Source organism: Dasypus novemcinctus, chromosome 9, assembly GCF_030445035.2.
Source record: "Dasypus novemcinctus isolate mDasNov1 chromosome 9, mDasNov1.1.hap2, whole genome shotgun sequence".
Lineage (NCBI taxonomy): Eukaryota > Metazoa > Chordata > Mammalia > Cingulata > Dasypodidae > Dasypus > Dasypus novemcinctus.
In genome coordinates, this window is record NC_080681.1 from 10,540,110 (window position 1) to 10,559,183 (window position 19,074).

The 19,074-nt window shown below is 40.5% G+C and overlaps 1 protein-coding gene across 2 annotated transcripts in view; it reads left to right on the top strand.

Annotated features, from left to right (window-relative positions):
• Positions 1–18,107, top strand: part of LOC101429609 (monocarboxylate transporter 1) — a 66,662-nt gene extending 48,555 nt beyond the window's left edge. For both annotated transcript variants that reach the window (XM_058303022.1, XM_004476562.3), the window contains exons 3-5: positions 5,244–5,387; positions 9,081–9,947; positions 13,804–18,107. In XM_058303022.1, coding sequence (XP_058159005.1) covers positions 5,244–5,387; positions 9,081–9,947; positions 13,804–14,081 — 1,289 coding nt within the window. In that variant the 3' untranslated portion in view covers positions 14,082–18,107. The remainder of the gene's footprint in view (positions 1–5,243; positions 5,388–9,080; positions 9,948–13,803) is intronic.
• The last annotated feature ends 967 nt before the right edge of the window (positions 18,108–19,074 follow it).

The following is a 19,074-nucleotide window of genomic DNA, read 5'->3' on the forward strand; positions in this document are numbered from 1 at the left end:
CTTAATAGCCAATATAAAGAAACCTAAGTGTTAAATTCTAGTACTTTTTTTTTTTAAGTTTAGAGAACTCAAAAGAGGTTTTGGACCTTATCTATCTTCTGAGAGCCAATAATTTTGGAGGCTTTGAACTCCTACCCGCCAGGATTTCTAATCAGGTTTTGACAATACTGGCTTGAAGAAATTGGTATAATATTATCTAGAGGTACTCATTCCAGTGTTCAGCATATTATTAGGCTGACTGCAAACCAGAGGTTCACATGTTGCAATTCTGAGCTGCCAATGAGATTGAGAGCCACTTGCATTAAAAATAAGTAATGTCACAGCTGATGAATGAATACACACGAGGGACTGTTATTCAGCTATAAGAGGAAATATATGACAGCGTGAATGAACCTGGATGACATTATGTTGAGTGAAGCCAGCCAGGCACAAAAGGACAAATCTGTATGATATTGCTATTATGAACTAAATATAATGAGCAGACTCATGGACTTAGTAGCTGGACTATAAAGTCACCAGAGAAAAGAATGTGGTTAGAAAATGGAAGCTGAAGTTTAATCTGTGCAGAAACGGTTTAAAAAAAATAAGTTGTTTGGAAATGAAAAGAAATGGTGAAAGCACATCATAGGATTTATAATTAGTAGCGCTGACATATGGGTATGATAGTGGTTTTGTGGTTTTTTGTTTGTTTTGGAGTAGTGAAAATGTAAGTTGTATGCTTGATAAACAAAAAAGAATAATAGGGTGGGTTGGAGATAAAAATATACCAAGTGTAAGATACAGACTATAGTTAGTAATAATACTTTTACTATGCTCTTTCATAATTTGTTACAAATGTTTCTCAACAATGCAAGCTGTTTGTACTAGGGCCATGTATAAGGAGCCCTGTATGATGTCATGCATGTTTTGTAAGTTTACAGCTTTTACTATGCACTTGTTGTTTATGTTTGTTGATGTATGAATGATATACGTCAATAAATTGTTTCTAAAATGAAAAAAAAGTGATGTCAGTTATGCTAATTGCACATGACACTTTCCATTGGGAAAATGGTTCCTTCCTTGTCCTTACCCAATTAGTGAGATAACTATAACTAGCACACTTCTCTGAACTTGTGTTATAATAGGTCTATAAACGGTGCTCTCCCTATTTTAAATGACGGCTCATTGGGGCCACCTTTCCTGAAATAGCTCTCAGGGGCAAATTACCTATCATGAGCCTTGTGATGGAATTTTTACTAAATGAGTTATTTTATTTTGATTGGCTCCTCAGTGGTATGCTCCCCAAGAATTATCACTTTTACAGCTGTTGTAATCCTTTCATTTATATACCTGGGCCACACCTGAGCTCTCGGAAGTTTAGTGCTGTTGATGCTTGTTAGAGTCCAACTGTCCTCCTGGGGACCATCTGGGGAGGAGATCTTAGTTGCTTATTTTTGGTTTTTATTTTGAGTTTGTCCTTTTTTTAAAGCAGTAAAGTGGAACTGTTGATATTTTTAGCTCCAGAGTAATGTAATCTTAATAATCCTGGTTTGGAGTTTCTGCTACTGCAAACTTTGAAGTATTAACTTCTACCTCACAGAGTCTTTAGTGTGAGGTAGAATATTTCAGTCTTTGTAAATCCGTTTCATGACTCATTTATATGGAAGTATTTCATGAATATTCTTCCAGTGTTCAGTTATTCAGGTTATACAAGCTGTAAATTTAAATTGTTTTTAAAACCAGCTGTGACCTAATATTTTCATGAAGTGACTTAGAGAAGGTAGCAGTGAAAACTGCTTTAAATGCACATCCTTGGTTGAGCTTGAAGCCCCTTCTAGCAGCCAGTCCTTGATTTAGTCCCTCAGAGAGACTTGGTCCTCTGAAACATTAGGATAATCAAAGCTTGAATTCCTTCTTGCATGCTTATTGCATACACACAAACACACACAAGCACACATATATTCATGTATATGCATACACACATAAACAGGTGTGTGTGTGTGTATAGAAAGTGGGAGAGTTAGTATCATCATCGTCATTATTTATTGAGGACCTATTAAATACTACATATTAATTTTTAAATCTTTCAACAACTCTAGGACATAGCAGTTAATAGTAACCTCAAAGAGAGAAGGAGAAGGGCGGTGGACTTGGCCCAGTGGTTAGGGCATCCGTCTACCACATGGGAGGTCTGCGTTTCAAACCCCGGGCCTCCTTGACCCGTGTGGAGCTGGCCCATGCACAGTGCTGATGTGCACAAGGAGTGCCCTGCCACATAGGGGAGCCCCAGGCGCAAGGAGTGCGCCCCACGAGCAAGGAGTGCACCCCGTAAGGAGAGCCACCCAGCGCGAAAGGAAGTGCAGCCTGCCCAGGAATGGCGCCGCACACATGGAGAGCTGACACAACAAAAAGAAACACAGATTCCCGTGCCGCTGACAACAACAGAAGCAGACAAAGAAGACACAGCAAGTAGACACAGAGAACAGACAGCCGGGGGAGGGAAGGGGAGAGAAATAAATAAATAAATCTTTAAAAGAAAAAAATGGGGGAAGGAGAAAAGAAAGTGGTGGAACCATAGTTTGAATTTGGGTTCTTTGGACTCAAGCCCATCTTTTTAATCTCAATATGGCCTACTTCAACCTTGAAGAATATAGTATAACTACTCTTTTTTTTTTTTTTTTGCTGGGAATTATAACGAGTATAACTGTTCTTACACTATATGCAGCTTTCCACAGTTTTTATGGAAATAGAATATAAGTCAACTTATCATTAGAGTATTCAGAATATGTACATTTAATATATCTTTTAAAAAAACAGTTACTTCTTCTGGGGAGGTAAGTATAGGGAAAAAAACGAATAAGGTCAGAATCTAATGTTCTAAAATAAGAGAAACATAATTTAGCTCTTTTACTTTATAACTTAGTTCCAAAAATATAGAGTATGTACATGTAGTGGAGGAAAATGGGCTTTGCATCAGGCAGACCTAGATTTGAAACTCAGCTCTCAAGCTTTGTGACTTTGCAAATTCATACATCAGTCCTTTCCATTGTATCCCCTTCCCTGCATGCTGCGTTACAGTAATTTGTTCTTAGATTATGGTCATACATCTTAACCAGGCAGACAAGTTACAGTGTCCTATAAACAAAGTTGTTATTTCCATGAGTCCATATCCATAAAGCAGAGACAAAAGTTTGTTATAAATATAAAGAAAGAAAATTGAATGAATCAGCAAATAGTTTACTTAAGATTTTGTGTGACTGTTTTTTAATATAAAAGTTTTTTGTTAGAGAAGTTGTAGGTTTACAGAAAAATCGTGCAGAAAATACCGAGTTCCCTTATAGCCCCCTATTGTTAACACCTTGCATTAGTGTAGTACCTTTGTTACAATTGGTGGAAGAGTATTATCGTTGAACTATCAACTATAGACCCTAGTTTACATTAGGGCTCATTGTTTTGTTGTACTGTCCAATAGTTTTTGAAAATTTTTTATTCTAGTAACATATACAACCTAGTTTCCTCTTTAAACCAAATGCAGATGTATAATTCAGTGCTGTTAATGACATTCACAATGTTGTGCTACAATCACTATCATACATTACTAAAACCTTTCCATCATCCCAAATAGAGATTTTGAGCCAATTAAGCATGAACTCCCCATTCCCTACCCCCACCAAGTACCCTGGTAAACTGTATTCTGATTTCTGACTCTATGAATTTGCTTATTCTAAACATTACATATCAGTGAGATGATACAATATTTGTTCTTTTATGTCTGGCTTACACCGCTCAACATGATGTCTTCAAGGTTCATCCGTGTTGTCACGTTTCAGAAGTCCATTCCTTTTTATAGCAGAGAATATTCTCGTATGGATATACTAAAACTTGTTTATCCACTCATCTCTTGATGGACACTGCTTACTTGGATGAAACTTTCTTATAACTAAAATTTATATATAGGAAAAAGGCAAACTACAAATATAGCTATTTGTGGCAAGTAAGAAGAGAGGCCATTTGATTTTATGTAACACAATTGGTGTGTGTAATGCATAAAATCTTTTTTTATTTCTTATAATACTTTACTTGTAATTTGATTCCTTCTATCTTATTCAAGACACACTAATATTTTTATATGTGTCTATTTACCTGAGGGAATTTATTCTGGTATTTCTTGGGTAATTCCCCATAGCCTATCCTTTTGATTTGTTAGACCCAAAGTTATTTTGACCATTACCTGACTTACATTCTCCTGAAAACATTTTTTTTTCATGTTATTGCTAAGTCCCAACATAGTGCTGTAGTTATGGAACCATGTTAACTCTGAAAGATATATTCAGTTCAATGACCTAATTGCAAAACTACTTAAACTTAGAAAAAATGGTTATGTGTTTCTGTTTTTGTTGTTTTTCTAATACAGTGCCTACCACACTTAGGATTATGTGTACATAATGCTCTAAAATCAGAAGCCTATTTATTTATTTTTCTCCCCTTCCCCTGCCCCAGTTGTCTGTTCTCGGTGTCCATTTGCTGCGTGTTCTTCTTTGTCCGCTTCTGTTGTTGTCAGCGGCACAGGAATCTGTGTTGTTTTTTGTTGTGTCAGCTCTCCGTGTGTGTGGCACCATTCCTGGGCAGGCTGCACTTTCTTTCACGCTGGGCGGCTCTCCTTACGGGGCGCACTCTTTGCACATGGGGCTCCCCTACGCAGGGGACACCCCTGCGTGGCAGGGCACTCCTTGCACGCATCAGCACTGCGCGTGGGCCAGCTCCACACGGGTCAAGGAGGCCCGGGGTTTGAACTGCGAACCTCCCATGTGGTAGACAGATGTCCTATCCATTGGGCCAAGTCCGCTTCCCCAAAAGCCTATTTAGATGTGTTTATACATCTTATCATATCAGTGTGCCTTTGCTCCAAATGCCTGTCCAAAACTTAGAGCAAACTCACTAACTGTATGCTGATCATATCCTAGATTAAACAAGGTACCTGACGAATACCCATTACTAAGGTGTTTCCAGCCTGCTATTTTGGACAAAGACTAAGACCAGGGTCTTTTATGTTTTAGTAACATTCTACCCAGTATTTCTAGATGTAGAAGATGAAAAATTATGTTTTCTATATTTTCCAGTACACATGTCTGTGACTCTGAAATAAGTATAGAAAGCAATATTCTTTATCATTGCCTTTTGTCATACCTGTTTATTTTGGGACCTGTGTAGATTTAAGGGAGTAGGTTACTTTCCTCTCTACTCAATTTTTGGTTTTCTCTTAGGTCCTATCAGCAGTATCCTGGTGAATAAATATGGCAGTCGTCCAATCATGATTGCTGGTGGCTGCTTGGCAGGCTCTGGCTTGATCGCAGCCTCGTTCTGTAACACTGTACAGGAGCTTTACTTGTGTATTGGAGTCATTGGAGGTGAGTTGCTACTGCCTGGTTTTCAAGCATTAGTGTATTGCTGGCTATTTGTTATTCACATGCATTTGTCTGTTAAATCATTTGCATGAAATAACTTCTTATAGAAATCACTGGATTATCATTTCAAAGAGCTGTAGATAAATTTAAGAGTATCGGGAAAGCAAACTTTAAAAGAAATTACTGTCATATCCTCATTAAATTCATTGTTCAATGAATGCATGCATGGAGATAGTTGGATCCCTGTCCTAAGAGCAGACAGTGGCGGTAGATAAAATATGCCTGGCAGCTTGTTGCAACAGTGGGCATTGCTTATGCTCTCTCATTACCTCTTCCTCCCAAGAGGAAATAGGCTTCTGTTAGAGCAGGAAAGAGTAGTAAACATAAAACGAGGATTACCTGGTAGAATGGCCAGATACATTTTTGTAGGGTAGAGAATATACTTGATAATTTCTTTCTTTTTTTTTTTTTTTTTTCTAATATCCAAATTGATGTGATGGGCTGCTGGTGAATACAATAAATAAAGATTACTCATAACTTTTTTTTTTTTTTTTTTAAAGATTTATTTATTTATTTAATTTCCCCCCCTCCCCTGGTTGTCTGTTCTTGGTGTCTATCTGCTGCGTCTTGTTTCTTTGTCCGCTTCTGTTGTCAGCGGCACGGGAAGTGTGGGCGGCGCCATTCCTGGGCAGGCTGCTCTTTCTTTTCACGCTGGGCGGCTTTCCTCACGGGCGCACTCCTTGCGCGTGGGGGCCACGCGGGGGACACCCTTGCGTGGCACGGCACTCCTTGCGCGCATCAGCGCTGCGCATGGCCAGCTCCACACGGGTCAAGGAGGCCCGGGGTTTGAACCGGGGACCTCCCATATGGTAGACGGATGCCCTAACCACTGGGCCAAAGTCCGTTTCCCATTACTCATAACTTAATCTAGAGAATATCACAGTAAACATTTTATGCCTATCTTTCTATGCACTTTTGTGTACAAATATATAACCATTTTTTAGAATAAAAAGGGATCAGATTACATATCATATTTTCTAACCAGTTTTGTCACTTAAAAATATGTCATGAACATCTTTCCATGTCATTTATTCTCATAACATTTTTAATACCTTTTATTTCATTGAATGGGTATACCATTGGTGGCTAGTCTTTTGTGAATATGTATATTCTCTTAGGAGAAATTTGTAGAGGGGAACTGCTGTGATTTTTAAAACACATAAAAGCTAAAGTGCCCTCCAGAAATATCGTGCTCATTTATAGTCCCACCCGTAGAATGAGAGAAAATACCCTTGCCAGCAATGGGATATTGCCGTTTTAACCATTGCCAGTTTAGCAGGTGAACAATATCTCTTGATTTTAAATTGCATCTTCGATTATTAGTAAGGTAAATGCTTTTCATGTTTGTGGATATGTGTATTTCTTTTATGAAATACCTACTGGCTGACCATGTTTAGGTATTTTATTATTGATATGAGAGTAATGTGTAATGACTTTGCACATTAAATTATTATCCCTTTTCATGAGAATTATTTTTCCCAATTAATTTTTTGCTGTTGAAATTAGGTTGAAATTTTTTTTATTTTAGTCTATTCCTCATTCTTTTTACTTATTGAATGTCTAAAATTTTCCAGAATTCAAAACCCTCAGTCTTAATGGTCTCTGTCTTGACTATCATTCTTAGAAATTGTTCCCCACCCCAAATTATGAAAATACTTGCCTACTTTTTCTTTTAATATGCTTTATTTTTTACACTCAAAATTCTGGATGGGGGAGCAGATGTAGCTCAAGTAGTTGAATGCCTGCTACCCATGTAAAGAGGTCCTGAGTGTGATCACTGGTACCTCCTAAAAGCAAACAAAAAATGAAAAAAACATCTTTCATGTTTGCTCATGGGGAGCAGATGTAGCTCAGTGGTTGGGCACCTGCTTCCCATGAATGAGGTTCCAAGTTCGATCCCCAGGACCTCTTTAAAAAAAAAATCTGGGTGGATGAAAACACTTGACTTAAAATGAGAAAGAATGAATATAACCTGATTATTCCCACATGATTAGTCAATTTGTTCATTTGCTCTTTTGTTGATTCATTCATCAAATATTTCACAACTACACGTATGCCCAACATCTTCTAGTCTTAGGTGGTGTGGGCCTAAAGTAACAAGTCAGGCAAGACCCTGCTCTTTAATAGGAGGAGGCAGACAGCAGGACTCACAAATAACTGAACAAATTTTTAAAAATCAGGTAGTGAGAAACACTACACACAACCTCAGAACCAAGCATGAAGACAGGGAAGGATGGGGCAGCCTCCAAAGGTAAGGGCTCACAGAAGAGGTGACTTTAAGTAGAGATCGAAATGACAAGGAGGAGCCAGCTTGGTGAGGATCTCGGGAAACAGACTCTCGGGCAGCTGTGTGCTTAGGGCACATGAGAATGGTCTGGTGGGTCACGGAGGGAGGAGTAAGGACCAAGGTAAAGGTTAGATAGGAAACCATTAGCAGGATGAAAGAGGGAGGGGACCTGCTCTGGCACTTTAAGCAGTGTGTGTGTCTGTGTGTGTGTCCCCATCCTAGGAACAGATGGGAGGGAATACGAGGAGAGCCAGGACAGTGTTCAGGCAGTGTGTGTGTGTGTCTGTCCTAGGCACAGATGGCAGGGAACAAGAGGAGAGCCAGAACAGCATTCAGGAAGTTATTTGAATGTTTACTTTTATTTGCAATACTTATTAAATAACTTATGTTTTAGTCATTAATTTAAAATGTCACTTTTATCCTACATTAAATGTTTGGATATATTTTTTAAGTCTGTTCCTCGACTTTTTGTCTGCTCTCATTGAACACTGTTCATCTATTCCTGAGTCAGGGTCATACTGTTCTAATGATTTTAACTTTTAGACATGCATTTAAATATCTGTTAGGGTTGGTCCAACTCCTCCTGCTGTACCGCCAGTAATTTCTTGGTGATTCCATGTATTCGTTCTCTAAATATATTTTAGAATCATTTTACCTCATCCCCCAAATAAAATCCACTGATATTTTCATGGAAATTGCACAATACTAATGTGTTCATTTGGGGAGCATTGACATCTTGACAGTGCTGTGTTTTGTTATCTAAAACTTTGTGTATCATGTTTAATACTTGGACCCCTCAGGGATGGGTTCACAATTTTAGCCATATAAGTTGCACATTTCTTTAGTTTTTGCTACTGTGGTGAAAAAGATCACTTTTTTTTCTTTTGTACTATTGTAAATGTTTTGTCTTTATTTGATAACTGTCTACTTATCTTACTTACTTGATCTGCCACTGGTTATAATAGTCCTTCCAGTGAATTTGCTAGGTTTGACAAATAATCATTCACCTTCAAATAATATAAACATTTGTTGCATGTTTACCACATGCCAGGCCCTCTTATAAGTGCTTTACGTGGATTAAGTCTTGTTCCTCACTGCAGCACTGCGTGCCTGTTTTGAGTATTAGGAAACAGTCACAGGAGGTTGACATGTCTGAGGTGACACTGTAAGTGGTGGTGCTGAGATTTGAACCCTAGTTTTTAAACTGCTATATAACACAACCTCTCTAATAATGATTTTTTTTTCTCTTTTCCATTACTTATACCTCTTACGTTAGTTTCTTTGTTAAGTAATTACAAATATGTTCCTGACATTTGTTACGGTATGTGGTTTTTTTTCTTCCTCTCCAGGCCTTGGGCTTGCCTTCAACTTGAATCCAGCTCTGACCATGATCGGCAAGTATTTCTATAAGAGGCGACCACTGGCAAATGGACTGGCCATGGCAGGCAGCCCTGTCTTCCTCTCTACCCTGGCTCCGCTCAATCAGGCTTTCTTCGGTATCTTTGGCTGGAGAGGAAGCTTCCTAATTCTTGGGGGCTTACTACTAAACTGCTGTGTAGCTGGATCCCTAATGCGACCAATAGGACCCAAGCCAACCAACGCAGAAAAAGCTAGTTCTAAAGGATCCCTTCAGGAAGCTGGAAAATCTGATGTCACCAAAGGGGCCAGTGATGCAAATACAGATCTATTAGGAGAAAAACCCAAAAAGCAGAAACAATCAGTCTTCCAAACAATTAACAAGTTCCTGGACTTATCCCTTTTCCGCCACAGAGGCTTTTTGCTATACCTCTCTGGTAATGTGTTTATGTTTTTTGGACTATTTACACCTTTGGTCTTTCTAAGTAATTATGGCAAGAGTAAGCATTTCTCTAGTGAGAAGTCTGCCTTCCTTCTTTCCATTCTGGCTTTTGTTGACATGGTAGCCAGACCTTCCATGGGACTTCTGGCCAACACAAGGTGGATCAGACCTCGAGTTCAGTATTACTTTGCTGCTTCTATTATTGCAAATGGAGTGTGTCATTTGCTAGCACCTTTATCTACCAGCTATGTTGGGTTCTGTGTCTATGCGGGATTCTTTGGATTCGCATTCGGGTGGCTCAGCTCAGTACTGTTTGAAACACTGATGGACCTCGTTGGACCCCAGAGATTCTCCAGCGCCGTGGGATTGGTGACCATCGTGGAATGCTGTCCTGTCCTCCTAGGGCCACCACTTTTAGGTATAGTATGTGTCCCTACCCCTGCGGTCCTCTTATCGTATAATGAGTGTACCAGACTGGGAAGGGGCTGGAAAGCAAAGATTAGTGCCCTGCTTGATGGCCGAGAGCAGGTCTGCCTCATTTCTGTATCCTTGTTGCTGCACGATGCCTGGCACAGTGTAATTGCTCAAAGAGTTAAATGGAACCATCAAGCTGAAAGGGGAGTCAGAGATTATTAAAACTTCAGTATTTTTAAAAAACAATTTTTACTTTTCATAAAACTAAGATGTTTATTGTAGAAAAGTGTGTAATACACAACTCCACCTTTGAAGCACTGGTGGTGATTTCATTTTAATCAAGGAGTTAATGTCTCAGTAGTAATATTCTACATAATAATAATAGCTACCATAAAGTGCTCACAGTGTATCAGAAACTGTCATTAGCATTTTATCATATCCTGTCATATCTCACAAGTCTAGGAGTTAGGAGTGTTATAGTCCCCACTTTATAATGAAGAAATAGCATCTCCTTAAAGGTGAAATAATTTGCCCAAGACTATCTGGCCAGCGAGTATACTACTGGGGAATATTTCCTACAGTTACTTCATGTCTTAGTTTTCTGAGGCTGCTGTAACAAAGCATCAGAAACTGGTGGCTAAAAACAACAGAAATGTCCTGTTTTGACAGTTTTGGAGAGTAGAGGTCTAAAATCAAGGTGCCTAGAAGGCCTTCTTCCTCTTGAAGGGGAGAGTCCCCTCCGTGCCTCTCCCTGCCTCCTGCTGGGAGGCCAGAAGTCCGAGGCATGCCTTGGCTTGTGGCTGCATCGCTCAGTCTCTCCCGCTGTCACACGGCCATCTCTCTCAGTCTCGCTCTTTTTGTGTCCATCAGGACCCACCCACGTCCAGTTTGGCATCCTCTTAATTAATAACCTGTTCAAAGACCCTAATATAAAGAGGAACACATCTGCCAGATCAGGGATTAGGATTTTCATCTATCTTTCGGGGGGACACAATTCAATCCAGTGTGCTTCATGCTGTAAATTAATAGCTCCTTAGATACCGTATAGCAAAAAAAGAATTTGGTCCTCCTGAGTGTGACTCACTTTCGGAATTATGATACGGGGAGTGAGTGAGGAATACAGCAAAGAAAACCCAAACTGTGTTTTGAGAGTGCCCTCCTCCTGCCTCCTGTCCATACCCAGTGAGTCTCTAAGTCCTGTCAGTTTCCACCTCTCACATTGCTTTCTCTTCTGCCCACTTTCCTCTACCGCAACTACCACCTTTATCCAAAGTGTCCCTTCTGGCCTGCACCAGTGTCCTCTTTTTATTTTTTTAAAAAATTTGTCCTCCCACCCCCTCCTTGTATGCACTCGCTGTCTGCTCGTCTTCTTTTTAGGAGGCCAGAAACTGAACACAGGGCCTCCCATGTGGGAGGGAGGTGCCCAGTCGCTTGAGCCACCTCAGCTCCCTGCTTGGTTATGTCTCTTCGTTGTGTTGTCTTGTGTCAGCTTACTGCACCAGCCTCAGCTTGCTGTCTTTTTTTTAAAGATTTATTTATTTCTCTCCCCTCCCCCACCCCAGTTGTCTATTCTCTGTGTCTATTTGCTGTGTGTTCTTCTGTGTCTGCTTGAATTTTTGTCAGCAGCACCTGGAATCTGTTTCGTTGCGTCATCTTGCTGTGTCAGCTCTTCGTGTGGGCGGCGCCATTCCTGGGCAGGCTGCATTTTCATTCGCGCTGGGCGGCTCTCCTTACGGGGCACACTCCGTGCGCGTGGGGCTCCCCTACGCGGGGGGCACCCCTGCGTGGCAGGGCACTCCTTGCGTGCATCAGCGCTGCATGTGAGCCAGCTCCACACGGGTCAAGGAAGCCTGGGGTTTGAACCGCGGACCTCCCATGTGGTAGACGGACGCCCTAACCGCTTCCCCAGCTTGCTGTCTTGCTCATCTTCTTTAGGAGACAATGGGGGACGAACCTGGGACTTCCCATGTGGTAGGCAGGGACCCAACCACATGAGCCACACAGTCTTCCCTTCAGTATCTCTTGATTGGTCTATCCCTCTCCAGCCAACCTTCCATCTGTTTTCTACTCTGCAGGCAAAATGGTCTTTGCAAATGCAAATCTGATATCCCAGCTTACTTGAATTCTCCAGTTGCTTCCTGTGGCTCTTAGGGTGAAGATCAAAGTCTCGAATGTGCCCGGCGTGGCCCTGCGTGGCCCTGCGTGGCCCACCCCACCGGCCTCTGCGGCCTCATTTCCTAACGCTTGCCTTTTGCCCTCTCTGCTCTGGCAGCCCTGCCCTCTTCCATTCCCCCTCACACCCCATGCTCCCCGCCACAGCGCCTGGGCATCTGCCCTTTCTCTGCCTGGACGCTCTTCGCATCCCTTTTCACTGCTTAAATTCTTTGCCTTTAAGGGAGGCCTTCCTGACCCCACTTACTAGTCCCACCCTCCTGTTTTCTGCTCTCAAAACTTTCCTTCTAGTATTTGTTGCAGTTTGTTAGTTATTTGGTTAAAATGTCTCTTCTCCACTGAACTGTGGATTTATCTCGGTTGTGCACCCTTATCCTCAGGTCCTAGTATAGCCAGTGCCTCACAGATGATAGGAGTGCAATAAATATTGCTGAATTAGAAATAAATAAACAAATAGTGCCCAGAATTAGAAAACCATATGGAATCATATTTGAGTTTGTTACAGATAAGTCCTTTATAGGTGCAGAGTGGGTTTTCCAAAGTTTATTCCTCAAGATACTAATGCTGGTTCAGTGAAATACTAAAACAGTTTACCATAGCAAAAAGTTTGGAAATACCAAATTAAATAGGTTTCTTCACTGTAGGACCTTGCAAAGCCTTTAAGATGCTAATGGGCGCTGTGGATCTTTAAAACACTATATATCTTTTCCCAAATTTATTTGACTTTTGAAACATTAGAGTGATGTCCTAAAGATGCCAACTCTGTAGTTTCCTGCATTTAAATCCAAGCTATTACACTGATGAGCTTTGTGACTTTGGACAAGTTGCTTAACATCTCTGTGCTTCTGTTTTTATACCTGAACCATAGGGATCTGCCCTTAGAACAATGATAAGTTTTTTAGCATAGGAAAAAGCTTCATAGGAAACATTCTTTGGGAAATGCTGATGTCGGGGGGTGGGGGGGATGCCGGGCGGAAATCCTGGCCTAGGAAACTGAAATAACTCTACAGCCTTGGGCAAAACTCTTAAGACTTTTTTTTTTGCATTTTAAAAAATATATTTATTTTTTCTTTCAAATGTTACATTAAAAAAATATGAGGTCCCCATATACCCCCTACCCCACCCAGGCCACCCCTCCCACATCAACAACCTCTTCCATCATTGTGGCACATCCACTGCACCTGGCGAATACATTCTGGAGAACCGCTGCAGCACATGGACAGTGGTCCACATTGTAGTCCACACTCTCCCCCAGCCCACCCAGTGGGCCACGGCAGGACACACAATGTCCAGCATCCGTCCCTGCAGCACCACCCAGGACAACTCCAAATTCTGAAAATGCCCTCACACCATATTCTTTTTTTAAATCTCTTTTGAGTAACAGTGTTTTCCACAGTATAATAACAGAATTAATTCTAGGTGATCTAGGTCTTTTCCAATTCAAATTTGCCAAGATTTAAGTTTCAAGTTCTAAAAATAATCATATGCAAGGCCATCAAAATCAGTGGCATTATAAACAAAAGAGCAGTTGATTTTTAGCAATTTGTCTTTAAACTAATTTGTAATTTGTGAGTTCTTTGAAAAGTAGATCGACAACTTCTTTCTGAGTAAACTTATACGTAAACTTTGGGCAGGGTAAACTTGTTCACTTTTACACGAATAACTTTTAAAAATTTTTTCATCTTTAGGTCGCCTCAATGACATCTATGGAGACTACAAATACACGTATTGGGCATGTGGTATCATCCTTATTTTTGCGGGTATCTATCTCTTCATTGGCATGGGCATCAATTATCGGCTTACGGCAAAAGAACAGAAAGCAGAGGAGAAGCAGAAAATGGAAATTAAAGAGGAGGAGATTGTTGTAGATGTTGTTGAGAAGCCACAAGAAATTAGTAAAGCAGAAGAATCCCAGGAGCAGAAGGGCACAGAAGAAGATCCAAAAGAGGAGGAGAGTCGAGTTTGAACCTGTGGGGCTGAAGAGTAAATAGAGCAGCTTGCGACCCAAAATATCTGAAAATATTCTACTGGCCTGTATTCTACCAGTGGTGCTCAACTGTAGACAGTGGACATTTGTGTGGAAATCATACCAGGTGTTCATTGATGGAATTTTCGTTTCACTCCTTACCAGTAGCCTGAATTTAAAATGTCATATCCTTTGGGGAGAGAATGATTGGTAAAAGATGAGGAAAGGAAGTAGTTTTTGTTTGTTTTTTATTTTTATTTTAGCTCTTAATAATAGTGTCATGAAGATTATAATATGTGCCTTAAGTTTTAGTCTTTAGAACTCTTTAGAGAGCCTTAACTTTTTAAACCATTCTGCTGAATATATCTATTTTAAGTGTCGCGTTAAAAGGAGAAATAGCTAATTTGTTTGAGGCCAATCTAAAATTTAAAGTTAATATTGCTCCATTGTTCATTGTAATATGTTGCCAGACATTGTCACTGAAAGATTTATGTCTAGAAATATTGGTTGAAAGTTGGATTTTTATAAAATACTGACTAAAATATTTTCTAAGCATTGATAGTTGCCTGGCACATGTGCCTGCGAGATATATATTTAGGAAATTTAACCAGTATAACTACTATAGCCACGTTGTGCTCATCAGCACTTCTCAGGTACCTTTTCCTGGGATGCTTATTGAAATCAAGTGCTCATGGGTTGATTTCATTAAATTACTATTTTGTCCCCCATTTTGAGGGTTATACAAAGATTGGTATCGCTTTTCTCACCACAAAAGTTAGTATTAAAATCTACAAAATGATGTATTTGTGCCTCCATAGTAAATACGCCGAATTAAGTATAGGCATATTTTGAACAGCAGCTGCATTCAACTTAGGTTTTCCCAAAAACCTCAGTTAAACTGTGAGACTATTGGAATATTTTTCCCCTGGAATTTTTCCCCTTTGATTCATAGTGATTCCATTTATATCTGCTTCTAGCTTAAAGCTCTGTGTGAGAGATTCAGCTTTTGTGTTTTTTTCACTATTTGCAAATTAAACAGGGCCAGGAGTACTTAGCTCCAGGAAAACCAATAAGGATAAGATTGGGAGGGAAGTTTCTAAGTGTGCTTAGGTTCAATAAGTAATTCCTTTTTTCTTTGTCTGAGAAGGCCTTAAAATTATGTTGTGCTTAGAATAACTGGACACATTCTCACTCTCCATGCAAACAGGAAGATTTTGGGAGCCTCATCACATAGCTGAAAAGTAGAGAAAGGGGTTCAGTATAAGTAGAGGAGGGAGGGTGGACCAGGAGGAAGACTGTAAATATTTTTTAGCCTAATATCTTTTAAATTGAGACAATTAGATACTGATAAACATTTCAGTGAATTATAGCCAATGAATTTAAAATATCATTGTAATTTACAGAGGGAAAGTATAGATACAAAGTCTTGTGTAAGAGGCTGACTTTTCCAAATAAACATTTTTTTTATTTTTCTTACTCCAAATGTTTATTTTTTTTTTTTTGAGGAAAATATTACTGTGTCTTCACTTCCATTATCAAATTTCAATTTGACCCATTCTAATATTAAAGTAAATCATTCACCACATGTGCCTTGGGATTTGTGTATGTGGCCTATTTCTTTTTATTTTCTCCTGTCCTCTTCTTTGCTTTAAGGCAAGCAGGAGTGGAATTTTGAGACCACCTCTGTTGAACGGAGAAAATCCAGAACAGTTCCTCTCAACTGGTAGAAAACTCAATGGAAAACTCCCTTTCTAAAGGGTGCCTAAGTGTAATGACAGATGGGAGAGGAATTTTATGGGAGACACCTACTGTGAGAGTTGGCAGTCTCGGCTCCAGTCTGGGTGCTGCCATTTTCTTTGTGCTCAGGTCAATAGCCTCTATGTGTCTCCTTCCCCTTATATAAAAACAAGGATTACTGTCAGTGAGGTGGTACCCGCAAAGGAAATGTGTTTTGGGGGAGGAGAGGATAGTAAAGCACAAAGCAGGCATCCAGGATTGTATCTCCCATCCCAGCTTTTGAACTGCATCCACACGGAAGACGCTGCTTAGGACTGGATCAATAGCTGGCTTTGGCTAATGCAGCAAGGGGTTTGTGGTGCTCAGAAGGAAGGGTTCTGAAGCTGCTGTCTTCAGAAGCAAGTCTTAATAGCTGTTTCAAAGCTGGAACTAAACTTTAACTCAACCAACAAGACCCTGACTCTTGACCACTGAAGATACAGGCTTAAGGGATTTATTCAGAATCAATTTTGTGTAGCAGAACCAACACTAGAACCTAACAGAAGTCTACCTTGCCATCTCTTCCTTGTCAATCAGCTAATCCTCTCCTGTTGCAAGTCAACACTGGAAGAAGCTGGGCTTTCTGATCCAGTCCCTCAGTCCATTTGGGGATTGACTAAGTTTTCTTCCAGTTCACACATTTTCAGTGGCTGCTTTGGGAAAATTGATGTATGCACAGAGCACCTTTTTGCCTTTTCTCTTTCCTCAACCCGCTGTAAGTCACAGAGTGAACAAATAACAGCTTTAAATAGTTGTAGTACCAGAACTGTTTAAGAGTCCTAAAACAGGTTCCCAGGTCAAAGCTTAAAAATTATTTAAGAATTGATAAGAATGATCATGGTAATAAACAAGACCATCAAGTATTTTGTGAATTTACATGATTTTAACTAGCCAAGGTAAATGGATCATTTGTACAAAACTTATTCAGGAAAGGATGATCATGAAACAAGTTGTAGAAAATTCAGAGGTATTTTATAACCGATTCAATCATGTTGATGAATGATCCTCTGTTTGGATTCTTGGGTTGTCTGAATTTGGTAGTTAATGTTTGTACCATAGATATGTTAATTTTTAAATTGTTATTAATAATATTAAAAGTATCCTGTATTTAAAAAGGAAAAAATTTGTGGGTGGGATCTATTTAATATTTTTTTAAATGAACCATTGTTTTATTGTTCTGAATTTCAGATTGATAAATTGGTTATTGGCTTATATGTTTTAGTTCCAAATGTCAGGATTTTTCCTTACCTAGCCAGTGGCCCACAGTATTATTAAACTTAGCCAGTACAAAAAGTGTGTCCTCCACCCCACTGTTACGTGGAAAGATGAGGAAAGGTAAAACATTAAATTTCCACGTTTGCAGCCTGGCTTGTTTTAATAAGAGAGGCACTTTCCCAGAACATATGAAGAAAGAGACTAAAGAGACTAGACTTGTGTAACCATGAAACCGTTTCAGTATTTGACAGGAAGTGACAACCCAAGCGTTCCTGCTTGTCCAAATGTGAGCAATTAGGCCAAATTTCTTTAGCGTTTAGAAGCATCTAAGGGAGGGTTCAAGTACATCACTCCTGAAATGTGCTCTAGCTTTAGGGTTTTTGACAGTCACACTTTCCTCCATTCAGTCAGTACCATAGTGGCAAATCATTTAAGCGAGAGCAGCTGGAAAGAGTAGTATGTATACGAGTAGACTTTCTTTCTCCCCAGCTGAGCAGCGTAGCTTTACTTGCTCTTTGGTGACTTTTCCCCACGTTCACCTGGAGGAGACGGCGATGGCGAGCAAGGAAAGCCAGCGTGGTGGCTGGGAACAGTGCTGGCCGCCTGGGTTCGAGCCGAGGCCGTCAGACAAGTTGCTTTGCCTTCCCAAGCTTCAGCTGTGTTTCTTCTGGAAGGTGTTAATAATTAGTACCCACTCAAGCTTGGCCACGAAGGTTAATTGATATGGGATAGCTTGTGTAACGCAAGTGCTTAATAATTGTAAGCACCTGACCACGGGCATGCCGCGCTTTATCACAGCTGTTGCGTCTTTCAGAAATTGAAGTTTTGTGGTAACCCTGCATCAAGCAAATCTGTTGACACTTTTTCCTTCTCTCTGTGTCACATTTTGGTTATTCTTACAATACTTTCCAACTTCATTATTATTACATCTGTTACGGTCATCTGTGATCTTTGATGTTACTGTTGTAATTGTTTTGGAGCGCCGTGAACTGCGTCCATATATGACAGCAGACTTAATAAATGTTGTATGTGTTCCGACTGCTCCCTGATTGCTCCACCAGCCAGCCATTCCCATCTCTCTCCCTCTCCTCAGGCCTCCCTAGTCCCTGAGACACTGCAGCATTGAAATTAGGTCAATTAATAGGCCTACAATTGCCTGTGTTTACGTAAAGGAAAGTCACATGTCTCTCACTTGAAATCAAAAGCTAGAAATGATTAAGCTTAGTGAGGAGGGCATGTCGAAAGCTGAGGTAGGCCAAAAGCTAGGCCTGTTGCACCGGTTAGCCAAATTGTGAGTGCAAAGGAAAAGTTCTTGAAGGAAATGAAAAGTGCTGCTCTAGTGAGCACATGAAAGGAAAGATAAGAAACGAGGGAAACGGACTTTGGCCCAGTGGTTAGGGCGTCCGTCTACCATATGGGAGGTCCGCGGTTCAAACCCCGGGCCTCCTTGACCCATGTGGAGCTGGCCATGCGCAGTGCTGATGCGCGCAAGGAGTGCCTTGCCACGCAAGGGTGTCCCCCGCGTGGGGGAGCCCCACGCGCAAGGAGTGCGCCCGTGAGGAAAGCCGCCCAGAGTGAAAAGAAAGAGCAGCCTGCCCAGGAATGGCGCCGCCCACACTTCCCGTGCCGCTGACGACAACAGAAGCGGACAAAGAAACAAGACGCAGCAAATAGACACAGAGAACAGACAACCAGGGGAGGGGGGGAAATTAAATAAATAAATAAATCTTTAAAAAAAAAAAAAAGCGAAACAGCCTTATTGCTGATGTGGAGAAAGTTTTAATGGTCTGGATAGATGATGAAACCAGCCACAATATTCCATAAACCAAAGCTTAATCCAGAGTAAGTCCCCAATTCTCTTCAGTTCTATGAAGGCTGAGAGTGAGGAAGGTGTAGAAGAAAACTTTGAAGCTAACAGGTTGGTTTGTGTGATTTAAGGAGAGAAACTGTCTCTATAACATAAAAGTGGAGGTGAAGCAGCAAGTTATCCAGAAGAGCTAGC